This window comes from Carcharodon carcharias, chromosome 10 (genome assembly GCF_017639515.1).
Source record: "Carcharodon carcharias isolate sCarCar2 chromosome 10, sCarCar2.pri, whole genome shotgun sequence".
In the NCBI taxonomy this organism is placed as follows: domain Eukaryota; kingdom Metazoa; phylum Chordata; class Chondrichthyes; order Lamniformes; family Lamnidae; genus Carcharodon; species Carcharodon carcharias.
Window position 1 is genome coordinate 164,622,913 of NC_054476.1, and position 25,248 is coordinate 164,648,160.

At 40.3% G+C, this 25,248-nt stretch overlaps 1 protein-coding gene across 1 annotated transcript in view; it reads right to left on the bottom strand.

The window, feature by feature from the left end:
• Nucleotides 1–25,248, bottom strand: part of aatf (apoptosis antagonizing transcription factor) — a 98,034-nt gene that overhangs the window by 8,922 nt on the left and 63,864 nt on the right. The window contains exon 11 of the mRNA XM_041198150.1: nt 23,108–23,179. Coding sequence (XP_041054084.1) covers nt 23,108–23,179 — 72 coding nt within the window. The remainder of the gene's footprint in view (nt 1–23,107; nt 23,180–25,248) is intronic.

The following is a 25,248-nucleotide window of genomic DNA, read 5'->3' on the forward strand; positions in this document are numbered from 1 at the left end:
AGTCAATGTTGTGGTCAAGACCCTGCAGTGAAGGAATGGTTTGATTCTGCAAATCTGTAGGTAAAAGGATAGCTCCCACTTCTCTGCTGGTTAGTGAATTTCTAGGCATGCTTCTTCCTTGGCTGGGCAGGATCTCTTTGCTTTAAATCTCATCGCCCAGAATGACTGACCTGTGCTCTCAATATGTGTGTTAATAAATGTCTATCATCATAAGCTGGTTTCTGTCAGGTGACCATGGTGTTCTCATGGTGTTCCCTTTGTCCAAACAAATGGTCCCCAACAACGTTAGTACTGACACACGATGTGTGACTCCCAGGCATTTGCACCTTCTTGTTATACAGTGGCTTTCCTTCACACCCCTTCATTTCATTCTGCAGCCACTAGGTCTGTGCAGCCATTGTGCATCAGTTTTTGTGGACATGTAGACAATAGTAGCTGTTAAATCCATAGGAGAGATCCGTTGCATTTTTTAAAAAAAGTCTCTTCTAATAAATGTCCCAAAAACATCGTTTACATTTTCACGCCCCGCCCAGATAAGCAGGTGACTTCCAGCCTTGGGCAGCTTCAGGTATATTTGCAGATGAGGGAGGGCACCTGTTTTCCCCTCCACCTCACCCCCACTTTGATTCCATCTTGTTACAACGCAGATTGCCCATTCTCCATGTTGTTTCAAAGAAAAAGAAAGCGTTCACTTTTTCATACATTCACGGGTACACCTGTGAGAGTGCGAGAATGGGACTGAAGTCCAAGCTCCAGATGAAAAAGAGCTTTCACTCTGCAACCCACTTCCTTAGCCATGACAAATTTCTAATAAAGGACTGGATGAATTCATCACCGTTAGGTCTATAAGTACTAGTAATCACAATAAAGAACATTGATGGCAGGCTTGACATAGTAGCCTAGGTGGATCAATTGTCTCCTGCCCCAAACATTACCGGGTCATTTTGTTCAGCTCATATGCAATGGACATTAATTGGCAGTGACTTTATGGCACCCGGTAACATTAGGATGAAATCTCAAATCCTACATTGCACATTAAACAACTGGGGGGGGAGGGGAAGCAGAATGAGGACAAATAATGTGCTTCCCCAGCAACATGGTAACCCCCTGCTCCCAGGCAAATTTAAAGAACTTCCAGAGGTGGATTAATTTCTGGTCCACTAACAGCCTCGCTGTTAGCACTATTGTGTTTTCTAGCATCAATTGATTTGTGATTTACATATAAATTAGACAATTACTATACAAGACTGTATTTAGCATATAAAATTAATTTACAACTATAACTGTTCGTAAATCTGCAACACACTCTAAGATGACATAGTGAGGAGATGGAAGCTGACCGCAGAAGTGAAAACTTAGGGGGACATGTATTACACGGCAGTTTCTAATATGAAGCCTGCTCAAATATGTTCACCGTTAGAAAAACAAATTGAATAAATAAAAACTGCCAATGTCCATTGCAAAAATAAAATGTTAGTTAGCAAGATCTCAGTCCAATACAGCAACTTATCTCACAAACCGTTCACACAGGCATGGATTACACACAATGTCTCTCCCTCTTTCTATAGCTGCAATGCTTCTTTTTGCCAGGTACACCATGCAGAAACAGAAACTCATCAATCCTGCAAGTTTAACCTTGTCACTGTTGAAATTCACTAGGGTAAGGGTACATTTTAATACTTTCAGCTCCCTTAAGGCTATGCAAAATGAACCATGATTCTTTGATTTTTCGTATTAAAAGTAGATTTGAGCCAGTGATTTGTAACAGGTTTCCACCCCTTCATAGAATTTTTTCAGAATATCATTAGTAGAGGTAAGTGTAGTAAGGTATTTCATGGTTGATACAGATTCATATTAAGCAGCATATTACCACCAGTGCATTGAGAGATTTGGTGCTTCCTGTAGGAGTTCTAAAACTTAATATGGGGCAGTGCAGTGGCGTGGAATAAATGCTAACATGAACAAAGCTGGAAGGTTGCAGGTTCAAATGCCATCTCTGCTTGTTTTTTTGATCGCGTACTGTCAGGGAGGGAAATGGCGAGCAGAGACTGGAAATGAGGGAAGGGAGAAGACAGGGAGGGAATCACCTGCCTGGGCGGTCCAATGGGACAGGCCAGGTGGATCTAAAGGGCCTCTTCCAGCTGTTATAATGTCCTTTACACTTGTTATTGATTGGCCAAAAGGACATTGGAAAAGGTTTGGGAGCAAACAGTCCTCGTACTCTCTCAGTAATAGTGACACAGGCCCACAGACCCCCGAGATAAAAAGACCAGCATCCATGGAACTAAACCCTGGTCAATAACAGCAAGAGAGGGTGACAGGAAGGAAGAAAAATTTTGGCAAAAAAGATGCAATGACAAAATGGGAAATAAATGTTTGGCACCAAGATTGTTTCCAAACACCTTTCACAATCTCATCAGACAACAGGTATACAAAGCTCCACAATTACTGGTCATATAACAGCAACATTTACTCATCACATAAGCACTTTTACAGATACACACTTATTTACAAAGTTAAGAGCAGGTCATTTAACATAATTCTTACAATTGATCTCTCTTCAGGACATGCTGTTATCAGATAACGAAATCAAATAGTTTTGAAGGTATTCCCTAAACTTTATTCTAATAATTTAGTGACATTTTTTACCAAAATCCAAAACTAATTATTCATGTACGTATACAATGAGCTGTTAGAATCACAAAAGTGCAGATTACGGCCACCAGATGGCAATATTTAATGGCCTCTCCATTAACTGAGGTGGATGCAAGTTTGCACAAATCAAACAAATTAATTAAACAGTCCTACGATATTTTACCACTAACAGAATAAGGATGAAAACATTCTTTGGTGGGCTTTTTAGCGGGTATACTAAATGGCTTGCTTTCATGTTTAAAGGGAAGTTTTACAAGCAACCTCTCCTCTCATGAGCACCTTGCAAGGTTTTGGAAATCATTTCTTTTATCAAACGTTGAAAAAAATAAATTTGTAGTAGATTCTATAAATTCCAATGGCTGAATTGGAATTTGTTATTAAAAATCACACTTTCAGAGTTCCCGCCCTGAAGGGCATAGCGTGTGCCATGGTGCTGGTTATTTGCACTTCCAGCCCCGCTCTCCCTGCACCTCACCAAAATGGCTATTCTTCACATTGGCACATTTCACTCTTGTCCAAGTGCCTTTCAGTAATGCAAATACGGTCAGGGAGATGATAACACAGAATAATTAAGCTTGATCCAGTGTCCACACCTTTTTATTAATAGAAGACATGGGGCAATATTTTGGAGCAGAGACCCTTGCTGATCTTTCTCTCCCTAGCCTAGTGATGATTAACATAATTGGAAGTACAAAGGTCTTCTATAGGTGTACTTACAGTAAAAGGGTGGTCAAAGATGCAGTGAGGCCGATTAGGGACCAAAATGGAGATCGATTAGTAGCGCCAGAAGACATGGCTGAAGCACTAAATTAATACTTTGCTTCAGTGTTCACCAGGGAAGAGGACTTTGCCAAAGCTACGATAAATTAGATGCTTGCTGGGAAATTGGATGCAATAAAAATGAAAAGGTTCTAGGAAGGCTGACAGTGCTCGGAAGTAGATATGTCACTCAGGCCACATGGGTTGCATAATAGGTTTCTGAGGAAAGTAAGGGTAGAAATTGCAGAGGTGCTGGCTGCAATATTCCAGTCTTCCTTAGATACAGGGGTGGTGCCAGAGGATTCCAAATGCTATACCCTTGATGGAAAAAAATCAGGAGAAGGATAAACTTGGCACTTACAGACCAGAACAGTCAGTCTAAAATCAGCAGTGGGGAAACTTTTAGAATCAATAATCAGGAAGAAAATTAATCGCCACTTGGACGAGCATGGCTGTTAAAGGAAAGCAAGCAAGGGTTTAAGGGCCAAGTCGTGTTTGACTAATTTGATTTGAGTTCTTTGATGAGATAACAGAATGAATTAGAGCAGTGCAGTTAATGTTGTGTGTATGGACTAACAGAAGGTGTCTGATATAGTACCACATATTAGGCTTGTTAATTACCATAATTGAAGCCCACAGAAGAAGCTGTGATAGTAGAGAGAAAAAACGGCTAAAGGATATAAAACAGAGCTTTGTGGTGATTGGCTCTTCTTCAGATCGGAGGAAGATATACAGTGGCATTTCCTAAGGTTCAGTGCTAGGACCAGTACTGTTTTTGATATACATTAATGAATTGGACTAGGGTGTGCAGAACAAATTTCAAAATCTGCAAGCGACATGAAACTTGGAAGGGTGGTAAACAGTGAGGAAGATTATCATAACCATCAAAAGGCCATTGACAGGCTGCTGGATTGGGCACATATGGATGAAATTCCACGGAGAAATGCGAGCTGACATTTTGGCAGGAAGAATGATGAAAGGCAACGCATGTTAAATCTTCATATCTGAACCTAAATATTGATCGTTGGGCAGTTAGTCAACTCTCCAAAGCATCATAGTCAAGCTCGATCCCAAGTGCATTTCCCGGTTCAAGAACATTGGCTAGCAATGAGATACCTTGTAGATTTTCTTCTCCAAAACCCAAGAGATACAAGACCAATGTAAGTGACACTGAGCTACAATGGGCAAGATCAATTCACTTAGCAGAATGGTGAAATTGAACCCAAAACCTTCCTGGTCTGCATAGCTCAATTATACACTACTTTTATCAAATAATGTACACAGGGACTTGATTAGCAATTTCTTGCAATACTGAACTGGAACTTCAGTATTACCATAGATGAAATTCTACACCTCAATCTTGACAAGCTGCCTCTAACCAGCCATTTTAAAGTACAGGGAACTATGGGGAAGATAGTAGAATATAAATGACTCATGAAGCTACATACTTGTGAAATGAGGACTTTATGTGCTATGGTATCAGGGTTCCCAATTTCTCTTGCTCTCTTCTACTCCCACTGAAATATAAAAAAGTCTGACAAAACTCGCAATTCACAAATATATGCCAAACTGTAAGAGTGAAATTGAGCTTCAGAAACCAGCTAACTTAACTGTGTCTTTCCCAATACTGAATGAAACGAAAGCAGCACACACAAGATGACAGTCCCAAAACAAAAACAATTAACAGTAATTGTAAATTATTACAAAGAGATAGATGAATCAGAATGAGAGTTTGTTTAGATGATAAATAGGCCATCGACTAAACTAAATTAGATTAAAATAATAATCTAGGTAAATTAATGAAGAAAATCACTTTGCTCAACTAAACATCAACAATTATCTCCGAGCAAGGTAAAAGCAATTATCTTGGACTATGCCAACATGACCGCTGAATCCTGGTAACCAAGACACACATTTTATGTCTCAAACATGATTTCAGTAGTAATTTTTCCACCCTGACACTTGAGTTAATCTCCCACTGTAAACAGGCAAACACCAGAGTCAGGAAACCTACTTCTAGACATTGATAGCTCATTTCTACAGCTGAGTGCAAGTACAGATGCCAAGCTCTCTAACTTTTGCCTTCTCCCCTGTGAGGGCAGCCTGGTTAACAGTGGAACCCAGCTCATGCTGATTTGCAGGGACATGCCATTGTTGTACCATGGTACAATGGTTCACCAATCATCAGAGAATGGGCAAACCAAAAGTACCATAGAAGTCCACATAAAATTTACTTTGAGGAGTTTATTGAAAAACACTGAAGGAATCCAACAGAACTTCCTCTCAATATTACAATTAATAAAGGTATTGTGATTTTCCTCAATAATTCCTTCGCAAGCAAATCTATTTAAACAATAAGGTAATGAAAATGCAATGCCTGTAATAAAATAAAGTTAATGGATGTTTTAAAAATAGTATGGAATCTAATGAGTTTTATTCAATTCCTGAATTGGAGGTTGTGGATTATCTCTCCCCTTGTCAATCAGTTCTTGGGATTGGCAGTAAGTAGTCTGGGCAGTTCACTACGAATATGTCACAAGTAGTACTGAAACGGAGTTAGTTTAAAATCCTTGTTCCCAATGCGAGTCAGTACACCACTAGAATATAACTGATAGCCTGACTCTCAGGATCAACTCTACATGCTATACTATGTACAAATGCTCCTTTTACAATTGGCAGTTTACAACCACAACTTTGCCCGCTGCACACAAATTCTACAACACAAGATAAAACGGGAAAGGGTTAACACAATCTGCAAATATTATCATTCTACACAGATAAATATCCATGCAGGCAAATATCTAACACAGGTGGACATACACCTTGTACTGTCTTCCCACTAGATACAAGCCCTCACCTTTCACCTGCAGTGAGGATCTGTAGAATTTATTCCACCCTATCTTTGTTTGCTTTCTGAAGCTTGAGCTACAGTTAAAATTGCAACCATAACAGATAATCATGAGCAAAAGGAGAAATTTATTAAAAGCAAACCTGATCTCAGTTTGTAGGAAGAGGGGGAAATTTTACAATGTCCAACCATTTACAAAATTAATCAAGGCTAAAATAACATGTATAAGCATATTAAATACTTCTCTTGTTTCTAGAAGCAACTGCTGATCATTTTGTGCATTCTATAACTGGTGCACAAGTGTGATCCAGGGAGTTTGTAATTCCCAGCATTCCTTTTCTCCCCGTGGACAGTCTGATTTCCACTTGCACCTTCCCTGAGCAACATGAAATGTTCATTTTCTATAACCTATTTGCCACTTCTTGATTTACTGGGTGTTATATCACAAACTCTTTAGCTTCATTTTTGTAATATATAGTTAACCTTTCAAAAAAAAGTTGAATAATTGTAGTTCTATAAGAAAAGAAAACATTATATAAACAAAAAAAACCTACGGGAATTTTAGTACCTGAGCCTGTACCTTCCTTAATATTTAGTAGGGTGAAAATTTCCCTCTTCCTTGTAAGTGAAAATTCAAACACAAAGTCAATTATTTACTAATACTCTTGATCAAACAATTTATAAGATAAATATATATTGTACAACATTTTATTCCCTTGTCAATTTTCTCCTCCTCCTGCTGATACTGACTTCTTCCCATGGCACTGGTCACACTTTTACTGTACAGATCAATGTGAGGCACTATGCCCACAAATATATATCGACTATCTAATTGCATTTTGGGTTGGGATTGGAATGCAGGGGTGGGAGCATCACAGCGAAGCAGTCCAATCTTACCCTAGCTTTGCATCCACAAAGAGGCCAGGCCTATTCCACCCTCTGTACTTATAACTCAGACTGTGATCAACGAGCTGAACACAGATCAGGACTGAACCTGGGCTATTCCAGTCTGCATGGCTCAGCTACTCACTGGGGAATAAAAACAGAAAATGCTGCGAATACCCAGCAGGTTCAGCAGCATCTGAAGAAGGGAACAGAGTTAATGTTTCAGGATGATGATGACCCTTCATCAGAACCACGGGTAACTTGCACCTACAGAAAGGTTTGAGTTGATCCATCAGACAGGTAAATTTCTACATCTCACAAAAAATTGAAAGAACGTCAGTAATTTCTAATGGACAGGGAGAGAACTTTACAGCAACCAAAGTTAGTATTGAATATTAAACTTAGAGTCAGACCTAGAAGAGTAAAAAATCTAAAAAGGTTCAGCTGACCTCTCCATGGCCAGAGGATTTAGAGTAGTTCACCTTTACGTTGATTTCAGGAAAGCATAACCAACTTTCTAACCTTAAACGGACACAACATATTATACACAGCTCCACTTCAACACAGTATAATGCCTCACTCCTCGTAAAACAACCAACTTATGATTAGCACCACATGGGCCCAGAATTATTTTGAGGTTGCTTGGCTTTTGTTAAACCAGTGAATATATCAGAGTATTCAAAGTATAGCATAACTTTACCAGTGCAGAACTCTTGGGACCAAGTCATTTCTGAATTTTCTGGATTATAGAACGATGTTAGAATGTCTAACCACAATGGTGAGAACCAGAAAGCACCGCAGGTACAGATATCTACCTCAAACAAAACAATGATAAGCTGTAATTAAAACTTTTATTTATCCAATAATATGGGCCCTAACTTCCTCGGAGTGGCAATCTGAGTCAGACTGCCACTTCGCTGCCAGTTTTTTACCTTATTTTTTCATTCCATCCTTGCGACTCAGGCCAGGCAAGATCCGGGCAGTGCAGTGCGTCCCCGAGGCCTAGTGTCGAAGGGCAGCTCTGTCAGGTGCAAAGAGGCCACACCTGCTTCTTTACAGCAGTAGCTGCAGTAAACCAGGTAAAGCAGCGGGGTTGGGGAAAAGAGTCCTCATGGGGCTGGGAGTGGGGGGGTGCTACCTTGTCAGAACCATCCAAGGTTTGCCATTTAAATTGCATTTTCAGATGGTCCGCACAAGGCAATTGCCCAACAGAAGTTTGCACTTCTGGGTAATTGCCATGCAGGCCTTACCTGTGGACTTCCAGGTGTGGGGAGGGGAGGTGGGGGGTTTCCCTAGCGCCTCTTTGGACCTTTGAGGTACACTCCCCCCAATACAAAGCCCTGAAGCTCAGAGGTTACAACACCATCTTCCATGTCTCTGCTCCCAAAGTACTGTACTAAAATGATACTGATGACACCGAGGGAAAGCTTGGATCTGCTCAAAAAATTTCCAGACAACTGGTGTTTCTGAGCAATAATTTCCAGATTTGGAGAAGTCACAGTGTATAATGTAACCTGCATTACCAAGTAACCTTCTAGATTGAATCCAACACATTTTGCACTCCCAACTTAAACACAAAGGGAATTTTAGATAATAACCATTACTATTTATGGCGAGCTGCTTGGTGCAGGTTCAATTAAGCTAGTAATGTGTCATTAGTACCTTTAGCTATATTAGGTGTTAGCACAATGCTGAAGAACATCTGCTATGCACCAGTTTGATACTTCAATTTCCCAGACTGTCTGCTCTTATGGTGTTAATTTAGCTGTTTCATTTGGACACCAATCATGCTGAATAGAGGCTTGTTTTGTGCTGTTGGCTTTTTTCCATCAGGAATTCAATCCAGACTGTCCAGAAATATTTCGCTTAGGACCCTGAATGGCCAGCACACAAACAGGTCTTTCATTCCATCCACCTAGGAAAATTTGAACCCTACATTAGGTAAAATATTTCCATGCAATAGTAAAGATGGTTATAATGCAGTTCACAGTTCCACTGAATCACCTCACAGGTCAAAGAGTGCCTGTGCATCTATATAACACTTGTACGTCAATTTAACTAGATAATTTTGATAAACAAATGCAACAGAAGTTATGTCGCCAAGATGACAGCTTTTTTTTGTAGTTAATTGAATACAATGGCTATTCTGGTGACTTAGTGCGATACAGGATTGTAACATTGTGCACTAAGTCACACAGAAAGCAAGATTGCAAGCTCGATCCATGGTCTGTAATGAGTTACTGATCTTAGCTATAGTGACAGAATGATTTTACCCAGTTGACTCACTTATTCAATACATATGGGATTGGGGGATATCTGCATTCAGGTTAAAAAGGGACTGCCCACCCTCCAAGTTGAAAGAGTTCCTGCCCTCAAGCAGAAATACAAGAGTTGATGGTTGCCTGGTGAACCTCCAGCCACCTTAACTCCCAAAAATCTCATGGATGGATCTGCCATTTCAAAGAATGGACTGTTGTACGGCAGAGTGGCTGCAGTTATGTTCTCTACTCTGACTGAATGCTCAGCCATAAGAATAATCTAGTGACAAATGCAAATACACCTGAAGAATCATATCCTAAAAGGAACTAGGAACACCCCCACATCCCCCCCACCACCGCTGATAGAGCACTGTCATTCAACCACACCGGTTTGCTCTGTACTATGGTTTGAAAATGTTCCAATGCTGGCTTTACTGTCTTTGATCCAAAATCCTTCCAAGGAGTCACATGTGCTGTGGATAAAGGGGGAACCGGTGGATGTACTGTACTTAGATTTCCAGAAGGCATTTGATAAGGTGCCACATCAAAGGTTATTGCGGAAAATAAAAGCTCATGGTGTAGGAAGTAACATATTGGCATGGTTAGAAGATTGGCTAGCTAAAAGAAACAGAGGGTAGCCATAAATTGTCTTATGAGGAAAGGTTGGACAGCTTAGGCTTGTATCCACTGGAGTTTAGAGGCACAAGAGGTGACTTGATTGAAATCTTAAAGATGCTGAGGGGTCTTGACAGGGTGGATGTGGAGAGGATGTTTCCTCTTGTGGGAGGATCTAGAACCAGGGGTCATAGTTTGAGAATAAGGGGCCGCTCATTTAAGACAGACGAGGAGAAATTTTTTCTCTGAGGGTCGTGAGTCTTTGGAACTCTCTTCCTCAAAAGGCAGTGGAAGCAGAGTCTTTGAATATTTTTAAGGCAGAGCTAGATAGATGCTTGATAAACAAGGGGGTGAAAGGTTATCAGGAGTAGGCAGGAATGGAGTGGAGGTTACAATTAGATCAGCCATCATCTTATTGAATGGTGGAGCAGGCACGAGGGGCCGAATGGCCTACTCCTAATTCATATGTATCCATCAGGTGAACTGCTCTTTTGCCCATCAACACCCAGGTCTCTTGCAAAAGGATGGTCTTATTGTCAAGGACACATCATGATAACAACAAATATGTAATGGGAGGAGGATGAGTGTGGGGATGAAATGACTTCTTGCACATTCCTGCGATCATCTTGAGGTCCAAAACCAACATCCAACCAATCCATGCTAGCTGGGAAAGGGAAGTTTCACAAGGAAACATTATTTGAGAAGGTTTGGCATGTGTGGTTGCATAAAAGCCTACACATTGGGAACTACAAAATATTAGACCTGTATTCATTAAATAACCTTTCACCAGGTTTGAACGCAGAAAATCCTTAGACTGCCTTTCCTGAAATAATGTACCTAAAAATGTTCTTCTTATAGCTGAGACCTTACGTGACTGGAAATACTGAACTGCATAAAGCATCAGTATGGCTACAGTTTGGCTGTGCTCAGCTACTTCAGGCACATGTGTTAAGTAGCTCTGCATGCTATTTGTATAGGAGTAATGCCTTTGAAGTAACATTGTGCATGCCAGACAACCTGCATCTCTCTACCATGTGGAAAAAATAATCAGCAAAGAGACAGACAGCTGAGGGGGATGTTTCCTCAAGAGGCAATCAAATTTAAATACTAGCATCTCAAATGTGCCCATTAAAAATCTTATGCCTACATGCATTTCCACCAACAGGCTATTATATGATGACAAATTTACATACTTACAAAAAACAATGTCCCTTTATGTACAATATATCAGAAATGGGGTGATCAAGGATTATTGACATAAATTTGCTAAAATGGTGACATAACTCAGTTCACATTCAATGTGATTAAGCTCTTTGAGGTGATGACAGATAAGGAAAATGTAATGGAAGTGGTGTACATGGACATTCACAAGTCTTTGGCAAGGTACCACATAGGGGATATTAGAGAAGATTCAGGATATAAAATTAGGGGGAGTGTAAAAAATTGGATTAAAAGCTGGTAAGAGGAAGGGAACAGAAAGTAGGAGTGAAGGGTAGTTTCTCAGAGTGGTTGGAAGACAGATGTGTCCTGGAGGGTCTGATCTGAAATCACTTCTGTTCACTGTGTGCCAATGATTGGAATACAGCAGTGAGTTGTCTAAATAGCAGCATGAAGGAGATTGCTAGGTGATATTGATATGGTGGTGAAATTGGCAAAAAAAAAAGTGGCAGACGGAGGTCAATGTCAGTAAATTTGAGGCAATACAAGTTTGGTTAAGAAAAACGGACTCTGAATGTGGAAATATCGAGTTGTGTTGATTGTTTGGATTTTGGAATTCAGGTTCATAAGAAATTAAAAACACCACCTCAACTGGATAAAGGTGTTGAAAAAAATAATGGATGCTGGGTCTTACAGTAAGAATTATAGCGCATTAAAGTCCAGATGCAATTGTGAAACATATAACAGAAAAGGAACAGTGTATGAAGTTTTGAGATCCAATTATGAAGAAACTGAACAGACTGATAGAATTAGATTGTTTCCAGCAGTTGAGGGGCCTGGAACATGAATGTAAAATTAAATAAACAAAACTGAAGGCAGAAGGCAGGAGAAACTTTTATTTTTACACATGATTGGGAGGCTGTGAAACATACTATTGGGGTCTGCGAATGAAAAAGAAACCACGTCAACATTTAGAAATAGTTAGACAAATGGGTAAAGTGAAGAGGAACAGAGGGATACAGAAAGAGTAGGCACACAGGATTAGGATGACAGCCCACATGGAAAATAAACATTAACTGATGGGTTGGGCCAAACAACCTGTTACCATGTAGTAATTTCTACATAACTAAGCAATAACTGTTAGCAGTTGGCCAATCTCAGAGTTATGTTTCAGTAAAGCATGCCATCAGCCTATAGCCAGGATCTGGACAAACAACTAACATGCCTCCTCCAAAGATGGCTGTTTTTTGCAAAAGATGACTGTTTAGAGTTGGATATTTACTGTAGCCAAACATATTTTGAAAAAAAACCTTGCAATTTGGGATACAGTTATACTGCCTCGCTGTCAAGAAAAAGTGATTACTTAACTGAAGTCACATCAGCTATCTGACTGGATACCACAGTAAAGTTGGAGACATGAAAAATCTCAACAATTTGAGGACTGTGGTTAAACACATTTTCCAGCTCAGGCCAGTACAGCATTCCTAATACTGCAACTCACAGCATACTGCAACTCAACAACATACATTCTTAAAGATTTTCACTTTCAATGCCTGGTTTTAGTATGCTGTACACTGCAGAAGTTCACCAAGGTTACTTCAACAGCAGCTCCTGTTACTTCACGCCTTGCCCTTCTCAGTTGTAAAGTAAGTAATGTCGTGGGATCACTATCACCTCCAAGCCACATACTACTCTGACCTGGACATAGACTATCGCTCCTTCATTGTCACAAGATCAATCCTCAGAAATTCCCTAACACTATAATATGAACAATGCAAGGACAAGGCCCACCATTACCTTCTCAAGCCAATTTTTAAATGGGCGTTAAACGTGACCATGTCAGTACTGCCAACGTCCTAAGAAATGAAAGTGCATACATCATGCTGACAGGCCATGTCTTGGAAATGGTTATGAATTGCTGGAATGTTTATAAAATCAGAATGACTGTTCATCTTTGATTGTGTGAGCATCATGCACTGGTTCACAAGCTCGTCTCAGACCAGTATAACTACAGTCATAGGGAACATACTAAATTCGCAATGATTAACCGATTAGCTAAACAACGAATGGTTGGCAGCAAGGTTTTTCCACTAAGTTGATTGAAAGCGAGTTTCAATTTCATCACAAGATCATAATTCCATTTGGGTATATAGCAAACAATAGGGATACTGGAATGTTCTGATTGGAATAAAGCTATCAACAAGATTCACTGCCCTTTGCCACTTGGAATACCTGAACAGTACATCATTGGGATCACTGATTAAAGCAAATTTGTTTCTGGTTGAAGCAAATTTCATTTTTTTTAAACAAACATCACTTCCAGAGAGTTCAAAGGAAATACTCATTCAATTAGCTGCAATTAATGATCATCCATTTGAAGTACAGTTCTTTTTAAAGACTGGCTAGGTTCCTGCAATTGCAACCACTGACAGCTACAGCTCTCACCAGATGAAACAGTAGCCCCTAGTTCTCGATTCCTCCACAAGGGGAAACACCCCCCTCAGGATCTTGTATGTTTCAATAAGATCACCTCTCAGATCATCTGGTATCAGGTCAAACATAGGCAAGGAAATTTCCTGCTGACTACCACATACTTCCCTCCGTCAGCTGATGAATCAGCACTAATCCATGTTGAACACCACTTGAAGGAAGCACTGAGGGTGGCAAGGGTGAAGAATATACTCTGGGTGGGGGACTTCAATGTCCATCACCAAGATTGGCTCGGTAGCCTTCAATGACTTAGCTGCTGGTCTGCGGCAGGTAGTGAGGGAACCAACAAGAGGGAGAAAGATACTTGACCTCATTCTCACCAACCTGCCTGCCACAGATGCACCTGCTCATGACAGTGCTGGTAGGAGTGACCACCGCACAGTTGTTGTGGAGACAAGGTCCCATCTTCACACTGAGGATACCCTCCATCTTGTTATGTGGCACTAGCAGCGTGCTAAATGGGATGGATTTTGAACAGATCTAGCAACTCAGGACTGGTCATCCATGAGGCGCTGTGGGCCATCAGCAGCAGAATTGTCCTCGAACACAATCTGTAACCTCATGGCCTGCATATTCCCCCCACTCTACCGTTACCACCAAGCCTGGGGATCAACTTTGTTCAATGAAGAGTGCAGGACAGCATGCCAGGAGCAGCACCAGGGCTATGCATGCCAAACAGCATAAATAGACAGAGCTAAGCGATCCCACAACCAACGGATCAGGTCTGCAGTCCTGCTACATCCAGTTGTGAATGGTGGTGGACAATTAAACAATTAACTAGAGGAGGCGGCTACACAAATATCTCCATCCTCAATGATGGGGGCACCCAGCACATCAGTGCAAAAGATAAAGCTGAAGCATTTGCTACAATGTTCAGCCAGAAGTGCCAAGTGGATGATCCATCTTGGCCTCCTCTGGAGGGTCCCAGCATCACAGATGTCAGTCTTCAGCCAATTCGATCCACTCCCATGTGATATCAAGAAACGGCTGAAGGCACTGGATACTGGATACTATGGGCCCTGACAATATTCCAGCAATAGCACTGAAGACTTGTGCTCCAGAACTTGTCGTGCCCCTAGCCAAGCTGTTCCAGTACAGCTATATCACTGGCATCTACCCAGCTTTGCGGAAAATTGCCCAGGTATGTCCTGTACACAAAAAGCAGGACAAATCCAACCCAGCCAATTACCGCCACATCAGTCTACTCTCGATCATCAGTAAAGTAATGGAAGGGCTATCAAGCAGCACTTGCTTAGCAATAGCCTGCTCACTGACACCAAATTTGGGTTCTGCCAGGACCACTCAGCTCCTGACCTCATTACAACCTTGATTAAAACATGGACAAAAGAGCTGAATTCCCAAGGTGAGGTAAGAGAGACTGCCCTTGACATGAAGGCAGCATTTGACAGAGTGTGGCATCAAAGAGCCCTAACAAAACTGGAGTCAATGGGAATCGGGGGAAAACTCTCTGCTGGTTGGAGTCATACTTAGCACAAAGGAAGATGGTTGCGGTTGTTGGAGGTCAGTCACCTCAGTTCCAGGACATCACTGTAGGAGTTCCTCAGGGTAGTGTCCTCAGCCCAACCATCTTCAGCTACTTAATCAATGACCTTCCTTCCATCAGAAAGTCAGAAATGGGGATGTTCACTGATGATTGCATATGCTCAGCACTATTCACAACTCCTCAGATACTGAAGCAATCCATAACCAAATGCAGCAAGACCTGGATAATATCCAGGCTTGGGCTGACAAGTGGCAAGTAATATTTGTGCCACACAAGTGTCAGGCAATGGCCATCTCCAACAAGAGAATCCAATCATCGCCCACTGATGTTCAATGGCATTACCATTGCTGAATCCCCCATTATCAACAGCCTGAGGGTTACTATTAACCAGAAACTGAACTGGACTAGCCATATAAATACTGTGGCTACAACAGCAGGTCAGAGGCTAGGAATCTTGCAACAAGTAACTGACCTCCTGACTCCCCAAAGCCTGTCCACCATCTACAAGGCACAAGTCAGGAGTGAGATGGAACGCTCCCCACTTGCCTGGATGAGTGCAGCTCCCACAACACTCAAGAAGCTTGACACTGTCCAGGACAAATCAGCCTGCTTGATTGGCACCACAACCACAAATATCACTTCCTCCACCACCGACGCACAGTGGCAGCAGTGTGTGCCATCTACAAGATGCACTGCAGGAATTTACCAAAGCTCCTTAGGCAGCACCTTCCAAACCCACAACCACTGCCATCTATAAAGGACAAGGGCAGCAGGTAGATGGGAACACTGGAAGTTCCCCTCCAAGCCACTCACCATTCATTCTTGGAAATATATCACTGTTCCTTGAGATAAAAACAAAAAAACTGCGGATGCTGGAAATCCAAAACAACAACAGAATTACCTGGAAAAACTCAGCAGGTCTGGCAGCATCGGCGGAGAAGAAAAGAGTTGACGTTTCGAGTCCTCATGACCCTTCGACAGAACTTGAGTTCGAGTCCAGGAAGACACACAGGAAGCCGCCCCCCCACACATACACCTTAAACCAGCTTATATTTCAGCTCTTTCCTGGACTCGAACTCAAGTTCTGTCGAAGGGTCATGAGGACTCGAAACGTCAACTCTTTTCTTCTCCGCCGATGCTGCCAGACCTGCTGAGTTTTTCCAGGTAATTCTGTTGTTGTTTTATCACTGTTCCTTCACTGTCGCTGGGTCAAAAGCCTGGAACTCCCTTCCTACCAGCACTGTGGGTGTACCTACACCACATGGACTGCAGCGGTTCAAGGCGGCAGCTCACCACCACTTTCCCAAGGGCAATTTGGGATGGGCAATAAATGCTGGCCCAGCTAGCGAAGCCCACATCCCATGAATGAATATTTTAAAAAATACTCAATGACAGATGTCAGGCTAACTGGCCTTTTATCTCAGACTTCCTGTCTCTCTCTTTTCTTGAATAGGAGAGTTACATTTACACTTTCCCAATCCGCTGGGGCCTTTTCAGAATTTAGGGAATTTTGGAAGATTACAATCAATGCATCCACTATTTCTGCAGCCACTAGACCCTAGGCCATCAGATCCAGGGGACTTGTCAGCCTTTAGTCTCATTAGTTTTCCCAGTACTTTTTCTCTAGAGATAGGGTTTGCTTCAAGTTTCTCCGCCCCTATTGTCCCTCGTTTTTCTACTATTATTGGGATGTTTTTAGTGCCTTCTACCGTGAAGACAGATACAATAATTGTTCCAAGCAATTCCTGCTGGCTGGAGCATTGTGTCTAGACATTTCCCACCTTGGCACAGCCATACTGTCTCCCAGGAGAGCCAACAGCCAGAGAAAAGCCAAGGCCAATAAGGGCAAAAAGTACTCTGTAAAATTCCTGACTCCAAACCCTATATTTTAATTGGACTTGATCTTTTAAGCACAGTCAATTGTCTTCATTAAATTTATGTTGGAATGTCTAATCTGTATTTGAAAATCAACAAATATCAATTATGTTCTTTCACATGATTCAACCATGCCTCTTAAGGAAGAGCAGAGGATTCAGCCATCTTTACTATGGACCTGAGAGTTATACAATATCGAAAACTCTTTGGTTGACATGCAAAATTGGGCCAGATTTCATTGTACTCAGGTGTCTAATAGCATCTGGCATTAGTTAGATTTGCCCTTGCAACACCTCAGCTCAAAAGAAATTTTGCCTAAGTTGTTGAAAGTACAAGCTGATACTTATACCAGTGACATAGTGAAGGAAGGAGCATCTGGAATCTCAATGAACAGGGCAATTGGCAGATTATCTTTTTAATCAATGAGATTTAAGGATTAAACAATGGAAGCGCTGAGAAGGAGGATGGATAAAAGGGAATGAATTCCATGTTAAATCGGGTGCAGGAAGAGAAATAAAGGGAGGGAAAGAAAAAGAAAGTGTTGGAAATATTCCAATAATGTCGAGCAGCATCTGTGAAGAGCAAAACAGTTAACTTTTCAGGTTGGGGACTTTCCATCAGAAAAAATATTAACTGTTTCTCTCTCCACAGATGCTACCTTACAAGCTGAGCATTTCCAGCACTTATTGTTTTTATTTTAGATTTGCATCAGTGTTGTTTTGCTGAGAAAGGAGAGAGAGAAAGAGAGAAATATAGAGAGAGAGAGAAGTAGAGAGAGAGAAATAGAGAGAGAAAGAAATAGAGAGAGAGAGAAGGAAAAGAAAAAATAAACAACTGGCATGTTACTGTTTCCTAAAACAATTCACAACCTGAAGAAATGTGCCTCCAAACTTAAGAGTTAATTCTGGTACCCCAGGGGTTAAATCTGCAATCATTAACACATCACATCCGTAAAAAGATACTTACTCATGTAATTACTAGCCTTGAATATCTGCAGTGAGTTTAGCTTGTATCTACCACACAAATACCAATAAGAGCAATGCAGGTGAGGCAGCCTTGGAAGATTCTGTTTGGCAAAGTTAACAGTGGAGAACTGTGACATGGACAGCAACCTTTGGGTAGTAGTATTTAACCACACAACTGCCTCTCACCTGAAGCTATATCATTTATGCATAAATAATGGTGAGCAACATCAACCTGGCCACTGTTTCACAACAAAATTTGCCCTATTATTTGAACATAAATTTGTTAAATAGAACTGAGAAACATAGGAGTGCACTGTTTAATCAAAGTAAAAAAAGTAAATGTATTTAAGTTAAAAAGAACTTTTGGATCAATACTGAACAGAAGACTGAAAAATAAGGATTTTTCCATATGTAAAAGAATATAAACTAAAGCGCAATATTCTGAAAATGCGAACTTGTTTCAAAAGCAAAATGCCAGATCATTAAAACTCATTGATTAGGTTTGACATAAGCAAAGTTATAATTAAAGATTCAAACGTTTCTACTGAATCCACTGCAGATTTCCAATGCTGCCATAATGCTCAAGCATTCATGTTTAAACTAGACTTTAGATTTCAGTTTGCACTTGAAAGTGCCTTCTTTGTCCTTCGTGACAATTACTGCAGGAAGACCCTGTGGCTCTGATTCTTTAGCGGATGCCATCTTTAATGATGATGTATGGGTGTCCCTTTCCTCCACGCTGCTGCAGGTCAAATGCATGACATCGCTGCATGTGTATCAACAAGCAAATTATAAACCGTGTCAATCTGAGTTAATGCAAGGCTGTAATCCCTTTACAAGAGATCTAATATGTGGCATGAGTTATGTTCATTTTATAATCTGATAAGAATAGAGTGAGTTACAATGCTCTAATAAAAGAGTAATGAGGCTCCTTAATGACACTGTTAACAGGTAAAATAACTTAAAATATTGCTCTTGTAAAAACTGATTAAATCTGTGCTGCATACTTGCCCTGTCTATTGCTATTTGTCAGACAGGCTATAGTTAAGGGTAAAGGGAAGGCAACTGACAGTTGAAGCACAATAATCAGCTAATTGCAAAGAAGAATGTTTATGGTACTTATCAATATGCAGTTTTTGTAATAAGTTAGTGCAACTTTCAATAATATTCCTCTACATTGTTTTGGTTAACAAAGGACTAACAAATGAGAATGTGATAATATGAATAAAAGATGGGGGTTAAAGTCAGTTTCTAATACACAAAAGCCAATGTAGTGATGGGAGAAATCAGAATGAAATGTCACCAATTACTGAATTAAAATTGTGGCTGATGTTTTAGCAGCTTAAGCAGACTCTAATTCTGCCCTCTCAACTTCAGTCCAATGAAGGAGAGATATTTTCACTTTAATCTGGGTTATATTCAAACCCAGGTCAATATGACAAGTAAAGTCCCAAACCCATTGAGCCATCCATTTCCCTTATTATTCTAATTAACCAGGTTTCATACTTGCACATAAAAGATTAGAGTAACAAATCATTTCAAATTATACACAGTTTTGCAATAGTGAACTGACTTAAAAGAACTGATGGGACTTTTGCCCAGAGATTGCAGACGTTTAAATATTATTTCTCCTTCCTTCAATGAGTCTCATGTCAAGGAAGGAGTCAGATGCAATAGTATATCTCATCATATAGGCCACTGCTTGGGAATCTGAGTTAAGCTGCTTGAGTGAGAACATGTGTGGCTCCTAGCTAGGCAGTTGGCTCCAGTGGAGGTTTTAGAAGTGCTGCTGCATTTTTCTTCATGTCCAGATTGTCAAAAGGCATGGTGATACAACCAAAGCTATGTGATTCTGTATTCAAGCACAGCAATCACCACATCTCACAGTCAATCCCCAGGTCCGTGATAAGCTAAGGCATACAATAGCTTACCATTACTCTGAACTTTGTATACTGCATGTTAAAAATGTAATATATGAGATGCACAATAACAGTATTAGCAATTTTACTGACAAGTCAGCTACAGAAGAGTAATTCAAAAATAAAAAAAAACACAACTGGGTTATAAACTAACACAATCAGCTCTTGTGTGTGTCTCACCATATATTCAGTTCATGTCTTGGGTTCCAAAAAATTATGAGGAAAGTAGGCAAAGAAAATAAAATTAGCCAATACAGCAATCGAAAAGAAAAAGAAAAAACAATGAAATAAAACTCTTAATCCTCAAGATTTGAATGCTTCCCCTCCCAGGATCAGGGATATGTTGTTTATGCAAGGGATCTGTAACAAGTAGGTTCAACTGCAGGGAGATGGATGGACTAGCAGCTAAAATGATTGAACATTTGTCTCCCAACCAGAAGGTTGAGAGCTCAACTCACTGGATTCCTGTCAATCAAGCTCAATTGCTTCACTTACATGTCAGGGCGCTACAGGGATGCAAATTCTACTTTTCTCAGGTAGGGAAGAAAGTGGGTGGGAGAAAATTAAGGATCTTCTGGAATTGAGAGTTGTTTACACCTGGCCATAGAAGCATCAATTTTGGTTGTGGAAAAATCATTTTCCAACTAGGCCTGCTCTGATCTCTGAATTATTATAGCAGTGAACAGTCTCCAGAGAGGGGAAGATGCCTTTTTTGTTTAAATACATAGAAGCTACAAAATAGAAATTAAAAAATAGCGATAAATAGAAGTTATATAAAATGAAGGTGACAGCCTATGGTGATTTTTGCTACTTTTAAGTCAAACTCCTTCCAAAACATACTTTAATAATTGCACCACATGATTATGCTTCCTTTAGAACAAAATCTCTATGTACTTTCTGCTACAATAGCAAGAAAAGTTTAGTGTATTTATCAGCATCAGTATATATTGCAAAATCCTCCAGAGAAAACTTCATATATTGCAAAATCAATCAACCAACACATATACAACCTTACATTTTTAAATAATGCTCTTTTCTGGGTGTCAACAACAATCACCCATAAATACATACACAGCTTCCAGAAGTTGCAATGAAAAAGCATTTAATAGGAGTATTATTACTGTTCCACAATATCTGACTTGCTGTGGTTTAATGGATAATGTCACTTCGATCCCACCCCATTCTCTTTCAAAAAAACTAAAGGCTCCGATATTTTGATATACTCCGCTAAGTGCTACTGGCAAAGGCTGATGATGCTCAACCAAATAAAGAACAATCCATCAAAGCAAGCATACATTTTTTAAAATCTGTTTTGAACCTAATTAGATTCCAAATCTGGGAATAAGTGCTTATATAGATGGGACCACTTTTCAATTAATATTCAAGTAATTTTAGCAGCACCCAACTCCGTATTGTTAAACAGAATTTTTTTTTATTCATTCATGGGTGTCGCTGGCTAGGCCAGCATTTATTGCCCATCCCTAATTGCCCTCGAGAAGGTGAGACTGAGTTGTTAACTGCAAATAGTTACCCCAGAATAACCCGTCTCCAAGCCTGGTGTCTCTTGAGCATTAGATTTTGAATGGTTTGCTCAAACCTTTATAAGCTGGCACTGGCTAATGGTTTTTCCAAACATTCTCAGTGTGCAGGGTCACTGGCTATTCATTTTATATGCAAAACTTTGGCCTTAACATTCTTCTAGTCCTCTGAGAAAATATGACAATTAATTGGAAAGAGTTGAGTAAGTAACAAGAAACTTGTCTCACCTTATTCTTTAGTGGAACCTACCCTTTACTTGTACTTGTCAGCATTAATCAAACCAAATTAAAATGAATGCCAAAAGCTATATTTTATGAATATATTACTAACTAATTTATATTCAAGGGTTCCCAGTTATTCTGAAACCACCTTGTTGAGAACAATGGATTTCTGAAGTAAGTGTGCACAGCAGTCCCATAGTTATTAAAAGATTATCACAACATAAATACTTCCCAAATAAAAATCTGATTTATTTCAAGGAAATAATCAAGATGCACTACGGTTTGGAGCCAAGTGGTTAAGCTAGTGATGAGTCATAGCCTACGGCTGGTAATCTAAGTTGCTGTCCTTTGCCTCTGGAGATCCCTATCCCATGAAAGTAAAACTCCGCTCTCACAATCAATCCTACTTTAGAAGCGCAAATAGTAAAAATCAAGACTATATTTGTACAATAATTTTCAAAATACATATTTTAAATTTGGGAAAGTTGTAGTGACATTGAACTCTGAAGAGATGTGCGCACATAGAAACAAAGAAAGGATTTGCATAAGGTTGATCGGTCTAGAATGGACTAGATTCAGCACTTATTTGCTAACATCACTTTCCAGGAGCTCAGGAAAGCCAATAGTGTAAAAAAAATAGAAAAGTTGTGCATAGAAAGAAAGGGGTGAGTATGAAGCTAAATAAATGGGTTTATTATTTGTACTGTACTTGTACAAGACAACCATCACTGTCCTTCTGGTTATGGGTTTCAAAGTGAAAATTTCCTATGTTTCTCTAACTTCAATATTCCTCACTATAATGAGCAACAGCAATTTACTCATTTATCAAAAAAGTATCCCTCCAAAATTACAAAAATAACAAGGTAAGTGTGCCTAACTTAGGACTTGTTAATACCATTAATTTGAACCCTGCAGAATCTGAAAATACTAAGTTTCCCATAAAGTTACACATCTAGACAAAAGTGCAGATTTATGTAAAGCTGACTGGGCTCTCAAAACCCTCCTCCCAAAATGGGTACTTAAGCTGCAAAAGAGAGATATTACTCCAGCACTTTTATTCTTTATGGAAAATAGCAGACTTTTTATGGCTTTCCAAATCCAACATACATTTTCTATGATATCTCAGTTTGCTCTGCAGGATAGCACAAAAGTGATTAAAGCCCAGTGATAGCAGTCAATCTGTGAAGAGATGTACTTCGGGCCAAACATAAATTTTCGATGATTTCTCTTATAGTAGCATTATAATTAGAGAAATGGAAGAAGCAAGATCACTTCAGTAGATTTGGCATGGCTACACTTTGATGCCAGTGACAAATGGTAATCTGATAGCAAGAGAAGGGGCGGGTGATGGGTTGAAGAACAGGTCAATATCACTGTGCCATAGAATGCATTTGATCACCATAATTTATTACATACCTCGCATCATCGTTCATTGTACTATGGTCAATAGGTGCCATGAAACTCACTAATTTGTTGTGAACGTGGTATCTGGCAGGAAAGAAATGAAAATGTTATTTGCTTCTCATTTTAATTTCCTTTTAGCTGCTTTATTGCCCTAAAAGCATTGGAGTATTTGTATAACTGGATCATTATCCCCCTCTCACCACAAAAAAAAATGTCCAATTCTTTACCCTTTATAGAGACACTCGTTTACCCAACACACTCCGAAATAGAATTCTACAGCTCACAAAGGACAGGCAACGCTGAGACATGTTCTTCACATCTTCCATTCACAGATTTAGGCATAAGTTTTTGATAGATTATTACAGCTTGAGTAAGGCCGATTTAAGTTGATAGTTGTTTCTTTCAATAAATCAGACACTGACAATTTAACACTTTAAAAATCTGGTTTCTCTGACACTGACATCATTTTCATTTTAAATTCAAGTTGAGCTTGCAGAAATTATAGCTTTTATTAACCTTTAAATTAATAATATTGCAGAGTTTTATGATGCAGCCCAACACCCAGAATTATCTAAGACACTGAACCTGACAACGTAGTGGTAATGACAACAAAACTGTCAATGTTTGCCTTCATTACTCCACTGAAACTGTCGGCATGCACGCAGAATAAATGGGAAATCCAAAAGTTGCTGACAATGATTCTACACTTCTCTACAGAGTGTAGTATTGAGGTCTCCCCCCTCACAAAGTGCATTCCCTAAGCAACCCGTGAATAGACAGAACTTTTACACTGCTAAGGCTCGCGATAAAAACCTGTGAAAAAGTTAACCTGGTTGAATGAGATGTAACTGGGTTTCTGACAGTGTTCCAATTTCATAATTATCACTAAACACCCTCACTGGCCCTGAATAGCTACTTTTATATTTGTAGAATGTCAAATTTCTCCATGATGATAGAAAATTGAGATTTTTAAAATAGCTTTTAAGTTTGCTTATAATGTTTTAGCTTCTATCTTAACCCGATCATAATGTATTTCACAAACTGAAAATTTAAATTAAAAGGGAAGGCATTCAGTGTTTTTAACTTCCTGGTTTGCTGCCTGTGGAAATACTTCAATGTGACTGGCAACTTACCCTGCTTACTGACATCACTGCTGCTGCATGCTTAGAGATCCTCTGATTGGGTGCCAGATTTAAAAAGAGGAACTCCGTCTCACAGGGACCACTAGATCTTAGTGAGCAGCTTTCTTCAAGGTCAGCGGTGAGCGCTATTGCTTCACTGCTGATAGGAAAATCCAGCCCAATGAATTCTTGATGTCAGCTGGGAATTCAAGGGAAACCTAAATTTTTCTCTGTCAGAGGGAGTGCGGGTGTGCCGCCATTTTACATCATTGGGCCAATTAAGGTCCGCCCAGCGTGACGCCAGCTCAGAAGCACTATGTGCTCCTTGTGCGGGCTGGTGGGGGGAGATTCCCTCAGCCAGGAGTGCGCTCTTTTGCACATGTGTGCGAAAGAGCGCACAGATCTCCCTGAGGCTAAGTGCTGCCTCAGGGAGATCGGCTCGGAATGAAAATTTGTAATACAAATGATGAAAAAAATTTCCACACTGTTACATGAGTTGAGACATGTCCATGACTTTTATAGAGACCTTTAATAAAAATTTAAATACCCTCATGAAACCTCATCCCGCCCGTGGATGAGGTTTGATGCCTTTTCCGAAGCCTGCCAGGGCTCCTGGCCTGCCCACCAACCTTATGGTTGGACGGGCAGGTCCATTAATGACCTTAATTAGTTTTTCAATGGCCTCAATAGGCTGTTGACAGGTCGGCAGGCACGCAGCTGACTCGGCTGCGCCCCCGCCAACCTGAAAATGGAAATGACGCAGGGTGACGTCGGGAGTTCCACCTGATGTCATCTCATGTCAGTGAGCGGGCCCCGCCCCCGCTTGCCGACCGGAAGATCTTGCCCCAAGGGTTGGGCACAGAGCAGACCAGGGCTGTTATCATATGAAGAGGGTGAAATCATCAAACTAGAAGCTTTCCTGCAGCTCCTAGTGACCACAGAGCAACATGGACAAAGGCTTGGGTGAAGGAAATAGTACAAGGTGATTAATTAGGTCTGAAAAGGGAGGAGATATTACTGAAAATCTGGGTT